At 41.4% G+C, this 12,745-nt stretch overlaps 1 protein-coding gene across 8 annotated transcripts in view; it reads right to left on the bottom strand.

The window, feature by feature from the left end:
• The window catches only part of LOC106600604 (zinc finger E-box-binding homeobox 1), a 95,568-nt gene that overhangs the window by 41,055 nt on the left and 41,768 nt on the right, over positions 1-12,745 (bottom strand). For 4 of the 8 annotated variants that reach the window (XM_014192096.2, XM_045714866.1, XM_045714868.1 and 1 more), the window contains exons 2-3: positions 5,527-5,691; positions 5,038-5,091 (exon numbers count right to left, since the gene is read on the bottom strand). In XM_014192096.2, coding sequence (XP_014047571.2) covers positions 5,038-5,091; positions 5,527-5,691 — 219 coding nt within the window. The remainder of the gene's footprint in view (positions 1-5,037; positions 5,092-5,526; positions 5,692-12,745) is intronic. The other 4 variants (XM_045714869.1, XM_045714872.1, XM_045714871.1 and 1 more) reach the window with 1 other exon arrangement.

The following is a 12,745-nucleotide window of genomic DNA, read 5'->3' as shown; positions in this document are numbered from 1 at the left end:
TTCTTCCACACACAGAAATCTGCTCCTTTTACTCTCTGTTCTGAACGCAATAGACGACCAGTTCTTACAGCCTTTAGCCGTAGCCTTATCCTACTCCTCCTCCTCCTCTGTCCCTCTGGTGATGTAGAGGTTAGCACCACTCCCATTGCCCAGCTGCTCTCATGTGTTGACTTCTGTAACCGTAAAAGCATTGGTTTCATGCATGTTAACATTAGAAGCCTCCTCCCTAAGTTTGTTTTATTCACTGCTTTAGCACACTCCGCCAACCCTGATGTCCTAGCCGTGTCTGAATCCTGGCTTAGGAAGGCCACCAAAAATCCTGAAATTTCCATCCCCAATGTCACGACTTCCGCCGAAGTCGGCCCCTCTCCTTCTTCGGGCGGCATTCGGCGATCGACGTCACCGGCTTACTAGTTACCACCGATCTATGTTTCCTTGTTCGTCTGGTTTTGTCTTAATTATACACACCTGTTTCATATTCCCTGATTATGTTCATTATTTAACCCTCTGGCTTTCCTGTTTGTCTTGTCCGTGATTGTTTCCTGTTTTGTAATTGTTGAAGGAGTTTCTCCCAACCATGTTTTATTGCTGTGGGAGAAGTTGGATTATTGTTTTGAGTAAACACGTTTTGTTTGCACTCATCCCTGTGTCCTGCGCCTGACTCCGATACTTCTCCTACGAAAATCATTACACCCAACTACAACATTTTCCAACAAGATAGAACTGTCAAAGGAGGTGGAGTTGCAATCTACTGCAGAGATAGCCTGCTGAGTTCTGTCATACTATCCAGGTCTGTGCCCAAACAATTCGAGCTTCTACTTTAAAAAATCCATCTTTCCAGAAACAAGTCTCTCACCGTTGCCGCCTGTTACAGATCCCCCTCAGCCCCCAGCTGTGCCCTGGACACCATATGTGAATTGATTGCCCCCCATCTATCTTCAGAGTACGTACTGTTAGTTGACCTAAACTGGGATATGCTTAACACCCCGGCCGTCCTACAGTCTAAGTTAGATGACATCAATCTCACACAAATTATCAAGGAACCTATCAGGTACAACCCTAAATCCGTAACCATGGCCACCCTCTCAGATATCATCCTAACCAATTTGCCCTCTAAATACACCTCTGCCGTCTTCAACCAGGATCTCAGCGATCACTGCCTCATTGGCTGCGTCCGTAATGGGTCCGCGGTCAAAAGACCACCCCCATCATTGTCAAACGCTCCCTAAAACACTTCAGCAAGCAGGCCTTCTAATCGACCTGGACCGGGTATCCTGGAAGCATATTGACCTCTTCCCATCAGTAGAGGATGCCTGGTTGTGCTTTGTTTATGTGTAACTCTGTGTTGTAGTTTTTGTCGCACTGCTTTGTTTTATCTTGGCCAGGTCGCAGTTGTAAATGAGAACTTGTTCTCAACTGGCCTACCTGGTTAAATAAAGGTGAAATAAAAAATAAAACAATATATAATAATCTCCTTTGAATGTTGATATTTGTCTGCGTTGTCAACCAAATACAATTTCATATTAATTTTGTAATATCCTAAAGTTAATCTTACACACGAATGTAACCGTATTTGTTTAACCTTAAAATGAGTAACACATCTATGGCCACAATCTGAGGTCACCGTTACTAAATGTCTTCTTATGTAATCATAGAAAGTGTGCATGTTCAAGATAGCATGTAAAGGTTGCAGGTCGTGGAGATCTTCACTACTGCTATAATAATCTGCACTAAATCTCAAACAGCAAATTAGGGTTAAGTGCCTTGTTTAAGGGCAAAAGTTTTACCTTGTCGGCTCGGGTAGTCAAACCAGCAACCTTTCGGTTAGTGCAATCCAGGACATTTGGTTGTGCTATTAGATGAAGCACAGTGATAACTCATTAAGTTTCTGTATAAATACAAAATATCTGACATTGTATTCCCATTTGAACTTTGTTGTGCTTTTACATGGTTGAAAGGGGGTGAATAAAAGTTGAAATCTCATTGATCAAAGTCTCAACCAAATATTACCCAAATGTCCATGTTGAAATGACATGGTGTTCCCATTGAATGAGTATGTGTGTGTGTGAGTGTGTGTGCACGTGTCTGTCTCAGATCTCCCAAAGGTAGCAGCCCTGCCTGAGGAGAGTAGAGATAATCTGTTCAGGGAAAGAGAGAGAGGGAAAGAGATTACTCCCAGGCTCTGAGTACAGTACTCCCAGGCAGCTCCCAGCCCACACTAAAACACAGTACCACACAGGAAGCCGGGTGGCGCCAGCCAACAGGGGCTATATGAAATCAAGAGTGTAATGGAGTAACCTCCCATCAAGTTTCCCATCTCTCTTCTTTCCCACAGCATACAGAATGGACACTCACAGAGGATATCATGTTCACCTTCATTATTTCCTAGAAAGGTGTTTTTTACAGAAGAAATGCCTTTAAACGCCCTTAACATACATTTTATTCAACAATTTTCAGAAAGACTCATATTCCAATAGATTGAAGGAGAAAAAAGAGTCACTGCTTTGGTTGCGTTCTCTGCTTCTAAATCCCTACTCACTCAAGATATTCTCACGATGAACCAACCCTGGCGCAAGAGGGATTTGGTGAGTGAGGCATGTTTTTGGCACTCGTACTGTGTGAGACGTATTGGAGCAGGTGGAGGGATCAGGGTGCACAACTGTTTCCAAATGGACAGAGTTAGTAAGGCTAGTGTTGGCACAGGATTACAGTACGCTCTTAGATAAAAAAGGTGCTATCTAGAACCTAAAGGGGTTCTTTGGCTTTCCCCATAGGAGAACCCTTTGAAGAACCCTTTATGGTTCCAGGTAGAACCCTTTATGGTTCCAGGTAGAACCCTTTTGGGTTCCATCTTGAACCATTTCCACAGAGGGTTCTACATTGAAACCTAAAAGGGTTGATCATTTGAGTCAGCTGTGTAGTGCTAGGGCAAAAAACAAAACGTGCACCCCGGGACCGAGTTTGAGAAACCCTGACCAATATAGTGCACTACTTTACAACAGGATGCAGCCTATCAAATATAACATGGTCCTCTGTGGGTCTATGTGAGGAAGATTTGCAGTATCAGGGGAAAGTGGAGTAATGCAGTACTGATTTGAGCAGCACGTGGGACTAGACAAGCATTTTTCAATATGAAAGTGTGTAAATAAGATGGCAGCAAGTGTCCGCGGAATACCATCAAAATCCAATGTTCTGTGACATATCTAGTCTAACTGAAGAGAGGGAGCGAGAGGGAGCGAGAGGGAGCGAGAGAGCGAGAGAGAGCGAGAGAGAGAGAGAGAGAGAGAGAGAGAGAGAGAGAGAGAGAGAGAGAGAGAGAGAGAGAGAGAAGCTGGGTAAATAGTGGACAGAACACGTTGAGTTATTTTCGACCCAGCCAGTTGGGTCACTTAGTTGGGTTATTGATCAATGATCTACCGGGTCAGATCAGAAGACTGAAGGTGCGGCTTGGTAGGATTGTGGCTTTCAGATAGTTATTTTTGGCCACATGTGAGAGTAAATGTCATTAAGGTTAATCTGTTCTGTTGTATTGTCAACACATGTTAAGGTTAAGCACTGACACTTTTGTAGCTTAATGAGTCTTACACAATTTGAGTTCCTCAAATGCCTATGCATATACCAATGTCGGGATAGTTACCACTTTGTTATGGTATTTAAATAATAATGTAATTCATTTTATATACAAATATGTAATGTGCAAAAATATTGAAGGGAAATTTAATTTTGCAGTGTACAAACATAAAAAGCATGAGCTGGCGCACACCCAGATAAAATTATTTAGTGTAGAGGTACTGACTAATGGCGAATAAACTGTAAGCTATAAAAACAAAGAGAGTCGCACACTCCATATGTATAAACTCCCAGTTATTTATTGGGTAAACCGCCAATGTTTCGGCATCACTGTGCCATCTTCAGGGTGAACATAACATGATGAACAGGAACGACATTTACTCTCTCCTGAAAATAACCTATGGATTACATTAAAAAAAGACCCCTCTGCTGGATCAACCCAGCATGAAAGTGAATAAAAACCCAACTGATGGTTAAATTAACCCATGTTTGGGTAATCCAAAGTTGTGGCCTATTGGGGCGTGGCTTTCAGATAGTTATTGTAGGCCACCCGTGAGAGTCAATGTCATTCATGTTCATCGTGTTAAGTTTGTACACTGAAAATTTCAATGTTCCTTCAATATTTTTGCACATGAGATATTTTCATATACAATTTATAATTATTTAAATATTATAACAAAGTGGTAACTATCCCAGCATAGGGATATATATAGGCATTTAAGGAACTCCTACTCTTGTGTTAGCCTTATTAAAGCTACAAAAGTATCAGTGCTCAACCTTAACATGTGTTGGCAACACAACAGAACAGATTAACTGGAATTACATATGCTCACAGGTGGCCAAAAATAACTATCTGAAACCCACACCCCTACTAAACCACTTCTCCAGTCTTCTGATCTGACCCAAATGGATCATAGCTCAAAAGGCCACCATCAACAACTCAACTTAAAGAAAACAGTGGGTTGTTTGTGACCCAACTGGCCGAGTCAAAATAAACCAATGTGTGTTCTGTTCAATATTTACCCAAATTGGGTTGTTTGAACACAGCATTGATTTGTGTGTGCGCGCAGACAACAGCATAAATGGTGCATAAACTGCCAGCAGTCATGTAGGTGTCCAGTCCATGTGTGCAATATTCAATACTATAGCACGTCCTCAAACAGACCACACCTAAAAAGACATCTTAACCACAACTATTGTCTTTACAGTGCACTAACTTTTGACTAGGGCACATAAGGCTCAGGTCGAAAGTAGTGCACTACATAGGGAATAGGGTGCCATTTGGGAATCAGCCATAGCGTGAAGGAAGACTGAAATTCACTGCCTTAAGACAGACCACGTGAAACAAACATCACGGAAACCATGTAAGAACATTCCAGGTCCAGGGGAAAAGTTCTGTCTTAGTTGAAGCTTAGGCCAAATGCCCAGTCTTTGGCGAGCAGGATAATGTAAATGTAGTTGTCCTACCTCTTGCATATGCCTGATGTGTCAGTGTCATTACCAGTTGAAGTTGGTGTGTTTCTAAAGTCAATGAAAAGATGTTAACAAAACAACGAAACAGCACTGTGGTTGTATGTTCTGTTTCTTTCACTCACACCTACAGTTGTTTTTTTCTTCCTGGCACGGATTCTGCTGATAGCAGCTATTTCGAAGAAGGACAATGACTTGCAATGACTGTCATATGCAATATTTTTTCCCTACTAAAACTTAGTTGATGCATTGACTGTAAATCGCTCTAGATTAGAGCGTCGGACAAATTAATACAATTGAAAAGTAATTGTTCTGTATGTACTGTATAGTCTAACCACACACACACACACACACACACACACACACACACACACACACACACACACACACACACACACACACACACACACACACACACACACACACACACACACACACACACACACACAAAGTTATCGTATTCTATGTTCCAGCCTAGAGTCTCACCTCCATCCCAAGTGTCTTGGTGCGTCTCTGTACCGTTCTGGGTTAATACTACTGAGGCGTCTTCTGGCACCATGCTGTCACCATCAGGGTCCTCCTCCACTATGTGTAGCTTGTCCTCATCATCAGAGTCTGACTGGCCCTCCACAACATTGTTGTAATTTGTTACTGTGGAGACACAGAGAGAAGAGAAAGAGGACGGTCAATGAATAAGTAAGTAAAGAAGTAAGCCTTGTCTCAGCCAGAACAGCCCATAGAGCAGGAGCCTATCTCCTGTTTCTGTAGTAAGGTAGCTTGATGTACAAGTACACCCCCTGGACAGGACGCTAAGTCAATGAGAGATAGCTGGAAATAATCTGGTAGTCGAAGTGCCTGGGCTTACAGTTTAGTGGGTTACTGTTGCATTGTTGTTGCAGATATCTAACATACTATTATAACTGCTTAGTAGAAAGATAAGAGAATTACTAGGCCTACATATAGGTGCGTTGGAATTGTTAAGTGGGAAAAACAGATATAAAAAGTTTGGAAAACGTAATGGAAAATGCTAAAATCATTCCAAATACAACAAATAAAGAGTAACCTTTGTCCTCTAACCTTTGCTCTCTACGACATGTTGAAAGTTGAAATGATCCATAATAACACTGCTAGCTATCTTGAATGTAATTTTCTCAAGTGATGAACCCTGAGACCTCTGTTCCAGTGTTTACACAGCCCCATTGACAGATAAAAGAGAGAGAAATAGAGAGGGAGAGAGAGAGAGAAGAACGTGTCGATTTGATGCAGAGCAGCAGCACCTTTAATAAAGCTAGGCAGTGTATGCTAAGAATATTTGTGTGCTAATGCTGCATCCCAAATGACACACTATTCCCTACATAGTGTACTACTTTTGACCATACGGGCCCTGGTAAAAAAAAAGGCTCATATTGTTACTAAGCAGTCATTGGTAGATTTTATAGTATTCTGCCCAGTTTCACAGAGGTCGTCAGAAAACAAGCTACATTTAATAGGTAGGCTATGTCTTAAAAAAGATGAAAGGTGACCCAGGTAAGTATAAATAGCTTTCTAACTTTGAATTCATGATTCATGCTCTTTCAGGTCGTCACACACAAAGTGGCGTCTCATCTTTTCTGTAAAGAGCTGCTATGCTGAGTTGGTGATGTGTGTGCCAACTGGCACCTTATTCCTATAGTGATCTACTTTGGCTAGAGCCCTATAGAGGGGGTTGGCTGACAACGTCACGAAAATGATGAGCGCGCATCGATGGGGCCAGAAGCCGTGCTTTGTTATGATTCTGAATGGTCAGATCGCTAGCAACAATTTGGGGAATCATAGGTGGCTCATTTTATCTTGTCTTGATACCATGTCTTGTTTTGAGGTGTTTTCACTGATTTCATGTCAATGCTAATGCGGCTCAAATTCGCTAGCTAGCTAACCAACAACTGTAACATTGTATTTGAGAGACAACAAGTGCTCATTGTGCAAATGTATTTATGTTTTCAATAAACATTTGGAGACAAAATATAGTTTACATCAGGGACGTCACTAGACATTCAGAACATCGGGGGCTCAGCCCTGAAGACCTGGGGCTAACTCCAGAAGGGGGGATTTTATCTCTGCGTGACCAAAATGAAGAGCCCCGCACTCTTGGCCTCGCACGCTAGCAGTGAACATTTTGCAAAAATATAAGGCTATGTTGCATATCTCACTGCTTTCATCCATGCGCTGTGCTCTCCTGACACCTAATAATTAAAACTTCTTAATAGTAATTCAATGGATTGGGGTCAGTAAACCCATGGAATATGGTGTCAATATTTAAAAAAATATATATTAGCAAGTACAAATTACAAGTCCATAACTATATCTTAATTTTCCATGAGGAACATTTTTTGGAAAAAGAATTTATAATTTTGTTGCAATGTTTTCATAAACCATGTCCAATATTTGATTGGCCATAGAAAGAAGCCTCTTGTTGATGTTGGTGATGTTACTGCTAACTAATGTGATGCTGCGCGCACTGTCATGCTGCGCGCACTGTGCAGTTTCAAAATAATCAAAATGGTGGCAGCCTACACCACTAATGAATGTTTTGCACAAAACACTTTTCTAGTTACATGTAATATAGCAGGATTGGGATTTTAGGTTGACTTCCTTTGGATTATGTTTGAATTGCATAAACTCACGTTAGCAGTAGGCTTGAACTTTAACTGTAGAGTGTGGGGGGGGGGGACAACTTTTGCAGATAATATGTACAAACACGCTTGAAAATCATGATTTTATCATATTTGGGGTAATAAATCACAGATTCCAAGGTCAATTAGCTACAGGACAATATTTCTACCTAATTAATTACACAAAAATAAATACACCCCCTCCAACAGCCCTGTAGTAACAACACTTCACACTTTTACACACATGTACAACTAATTATTCACTATGTTACACACATGTACATACCAGCATACACTCCCTTCTCCAACTAATCATTCACTATGTTACACACATGTACATACCAGCATACACTCCTTTCTCCAACTAATTATTCACTATGTTACACACATGTACATACCAGCATACAATCCTTTCTCCAACTAATTATTCACTATGTTACACACATGTACATACCAGCATACACTCCTTTCTCCAACGAATTATTCACTATGTTACACACATGTACATACCAGCATACAATCCTTTCTCCAGCTAATCATTCACTATGTTACACACATGTACATACCAGCATACAATCCTTTCTCCAACTAATTATTCACTATGTTACACACATGTACATACCAGCATACACTCCTTTCTCCAACTAATTATTCACTATGTTACACACATGTACATACCAGCACACAATCCTTTCTCCAACTAATCATTCACTATGTTACACACATGTACATACCAGCATACTGTAACGCCCTGGCCATAGAGAGGGGTTTTTTGTTCTTTATTTTGGTTAGGCCAGGGTGTTACATTGGGTGGGCGTTCTATGTTCCTTTTTCTATGTTTTGGTATTTCTTTGTTTTGGGCCATGTGTGTGGCTCCCAATCAGGCACAGCTGAAGCTCGTTGCTGCTGATTGGGAGTCACACATAAGGAGCATGTTTTTCCTTTGGGTTTTGTGGGTAATTGTTTCTGTTTTGAGTATTTTCCTAACAGGACTGTTTGCTGTCGTTTTTGTTCATTTTGTAGTGTTCTCTTGTTTTTTTAATTAAAATTCTAATGATGAACACATCCTCTGCTGCACCTTGGTTCCCTCTTCCAGACAGCCGTTACACATACACTCCTTTCTCCAACTAATTATTCACTATGTTACACACATGTACATACCAGCATACACTCCTTTCTCCAACTTATCATTCACTATGTTTGCAAGTTATATTACACAGTACTAGAATGTTAGTCCATCCATAAAGATAAAAAATCTAACAAAATGAAACTATAGGTGCAAACCTGTCTATGACTTCACTCTTTCCCAATGGTGTTAGTATGTACAGTACCAGTGAAATGTTTGGACACACCTACTCATTCCAGGGTTTTTCTTTATTTTTAAATAATAGTGAAGACATCTAAACTATGAAATAACACATATGGAATCATGTAGTTACCAAAAAAGTGTTAAACAAATTTAAATATATTTTATATTTGAGATTCTTCAAAGCAGCCACCCTTTGCCTTGATGACAGCTTTGCGCACTCTTGGAATTCTCTCAACCAGCTTCATGAGGCGTGGAAGGCATTTCAATTAACAGGTGTGCCTTGTTAATTTGTGGAATATCTATCCTTCTTAATGCGTTTGAGCCAATAAGTTGTGTTGTGACAAGGTAGGGGTGGTATATAGCAGATAGCCCTATTTGGTAAAACACCAAGACAATATTATGGCAAGAACAGCTTAAATATTTATGCCCCGTGGAAGCGCACACATCGTTTTCATGACGTTGTCAGACAACCCATCTATGTAGCTAGATGCTAAATAATTGTAATGTAACACACACACACACACACACACACACACACAATCTATTCACTTACTCCTGCAAATACAACAACCGCCTCTGTGTTTGCTGAGCTACATCTTCAATTCTGTATGGCCAGCTTTGTTTTTTCAACAGACAACATTAATGTTAGCTAGCTAATTGAGCTGAATTTAGCCATGTTAGCCTTAAGCTATCTTTATTAGTAATTTTAGCATATTTGGACAGTACTTGATTACACAGTAATTGGTTACCGTAATTTCCGGACTATTAAGCGCACCTGAATATAAGCCGCACCCACTGAATACATTTTTTATTTTTTATTTTGAACATAAATAAGCCACACATGTCTATAAGCTGCAGGTGCCTACCGGTACATTGAAACAAATTAACTTTACACAGGCTTTAACGAAACACGGCTTGTAACAAAAATAAATAGGCTTTAACGAAACACGGCTTGTAACAAAAAATTAAAAATTAGCAGTAAGCTTTAGTTGTCTTTTTGCACTGAGTCAATTCCTCACGCTGCTGTTTCCAATGTCTTATCATCGACTCAATAAGACCAAGCTCCCGTGCAGCAGCTCTATTTCCTTTTCCAACAGCCAGATCAATCACCTTCAACTTGAAAGCTGCATCATATGCATTTCTCTGTGTCTTTGCCATGATGAGGGTGACAAAATGACTACCGTAATCAGAATGATGGGAAGTTTGAGAGCGCTCGATTTAATCTAAACAGTAAACAAAAAAGTTGTTTGACCTTAACCTGTTCGGCAACTTCATTGGTCTAATGAAAGCTTCATGCCGCCAAAAAAACTGAGCACGTCACAGAATGTGTTTTTTTGGAAGAAAAAAAATTGAAAGCGGGAAAAATCCATATATTAGCCGCATCATTGTTTAAGCCGCGATGTTCAAAGCGTGGGAAAAAAGTTGCGGCTTATAGTCTGGAATTTACGGTAGTTAGTGATACTTTGTCGGGTGCTGATACAGAGCTCCAGCAGTTGTATTCAGTGTTCAGATAGCTAATCAATAACTGTACTGACAAAGTAAAAATCTGTGGTTCTGCACCGCACCTCTCTGATTCAGAGGAGTTGGGTTAAATGCGGAAGACACATTTCAGTTGAAGGCATTCAGTTGTACAACTGACTAAGTATGCCCCTTTCCCTTTCCTGTCAAAACCCTGCGCATAAAATGTGCTAGGTTGCTAATGAAGCAGCACTGCTAGCTAAACTGGGTAGTCCGTCAGTGAAGCTTTTGAGTCAACATGTTTAATGTAAATTACTCGAATCTGGCTTACGAGGTCAATAACTCTGAATAACATCATCATGGGCTAACAGAATGTGCTACAGTAACAGCAACCTAACAAAGTTTACCTCCGGTTCTCCTTCTCATCTTTGCGCTCTCTCCCTCAGAGAATGAACAGTCACCAGCACGCCGGATTATAATTTCTTTGGGCAAATAAGAAAATACTTTGGAAAACCACTTTGACTCTGCCTTCTAAAGTGGCAGGGCAGGGTAGGGCTAATGTTTGGGGGTATTAATTGCAGTGTGTAATGCAGTGTAGCCTAGCTTGTTTTAAACCATCCCAGCAGGGAAAAAGCCTCGGGACGGAGACAAAATTATTTGGGGCTAAAGCGCTGAAAGCCCAGGTCTGGTGACCTCAATGGTTTACATGTTGTCAGCAATCTAAGCCAGGGGTGTCAAACTCATTCCATGGAGGGCCTAGTGTCTACAGGTTTTTGTTTTTGTTTTTTCCATTCAATTAAGACCTAGACAACTAGGTGAGGGAAGAGATTTACTAATTAGTGACCTTAATTCATCAATCAAGTACAAGGGAGGAGCAAAAACCCTCAGACACTTGGACCTCCGTGGAATGAGTTTGACACATAATCTAAGCCAATCCCATCTGTTTTGCCCCATAGTTGTGCACACGTCTATGGGTTGTGACAATATGGTGTATAGTTTTTCACAGTTGCTATTGCATTGATAATGAAGTCTCCCAAGTGGCGCAGTGGTCTAAGGCACTGCATCTCAGTGCTAGAGGCGTCACTACAGACACAGGTTCGATTCCAGGCTGTATCACAACCGGCCGTGATTGGGCGTCCCATAGGGCGGCGCACAATTGGCCCAGCATGGTCCGGGTTAGGTTTTGGCCGCGGTTGGCCATTGTAAATAAGAATTTGTTCTTAACTGACTTGCCTAGTTAAAAAAAGGTAAACATTTTTTTTTAAATCACCTCAATTTCACCAGCAGTACCTTACATCACTGGCTGAGGCATTGCTCTCCATCTTGACCACTGGCCCACTACTCAAGCTTCTCTCCTCTGCTATCATATCATCATGGCCCTGCTCTGCCAGCTTCCACACAAAGACAAGGGAATGATGCCACACCCTGCCTCACATCATCAGTAGCAAGCTGTGCCTCTGTCATAGGAGCCTCTAGTATGAGCAAATAGAATTAGAGTCTCTCTGTGTTGCTACATTCCCCCCACTAGCCCCCCAGCTGCGGCTGCACCCATGATTGTCTATGTCCAACCCAGCCCACCCCTCCCTACCCCACACCATCCCACCAGCTGCACACAGTCATACTCACCCTGTGCATGCCTTGTTTCAGCCAGGTGTGTATGCAGGTCTAATTACACACAGCCATAGGAGGAGATGGGAAATTGATTTAGCGGCAAGCTGTGACGACTGGCTGTTATCTAAACACTGTGAGTGTAGCATGGTGATAACACGCAGGTAAGACTTAGATGCTCCGGGGCTGCCATCTGTCTGTCTTACTACTGCCTCTCTTAAGAACAAAGCAGATGAATGGTTAAAAACAGCAGAACGCCGTACTATCGCCTCTGACCACAGAACATCGGCCGTCATTTTCGGTTAATTTCACAACGATTCTAGCCTAGGCTATATGTTAAATCTGGTTTTTCAGATGTACTTTCCAATCTATGGCTGACAATGTATCAGTATGGCACTTCTCATCACTCATTTCAGGTTGGAACCAGACATTATTGTTCCCGCCCGGCTGCCCAACACATCATCCCAGAGCTATTTCTCCTGGAGAGTTCATCTGAAAAGGACAAACTGCAGCCAGGAGGAAAAATAATCACTTGCTTATCACCCTGGAGAGAGCAAATGTATTTCACATGGCTGCAGTCACTGATTTTATCTGTAGGCACTTTGTTTTAATGGGGGACTGTGTGAAAAATTGCCACCCATACTGCTTGAATGAACTGCTCCTGTACGGATGCACAGGG

The sequence above is a fragment of the Salmo salar genome, chromosome ssa03 (genome assembly GCF_905237065.1).
Source record: "Salmo salar chromosome ssa03, Ssal_v3.1, whole genome shotgun sequence".
Classification (NCBI taxonomy): domain Eukaryota; kingdom Metazoa; phylum Chordata; class Actinopteri; order Salmoniformes; family Salmonidae; genus Salmo; species Salmo salar.
This window is presented reverse-complemented; position numbering and strand designations above follow the sequence as displayed.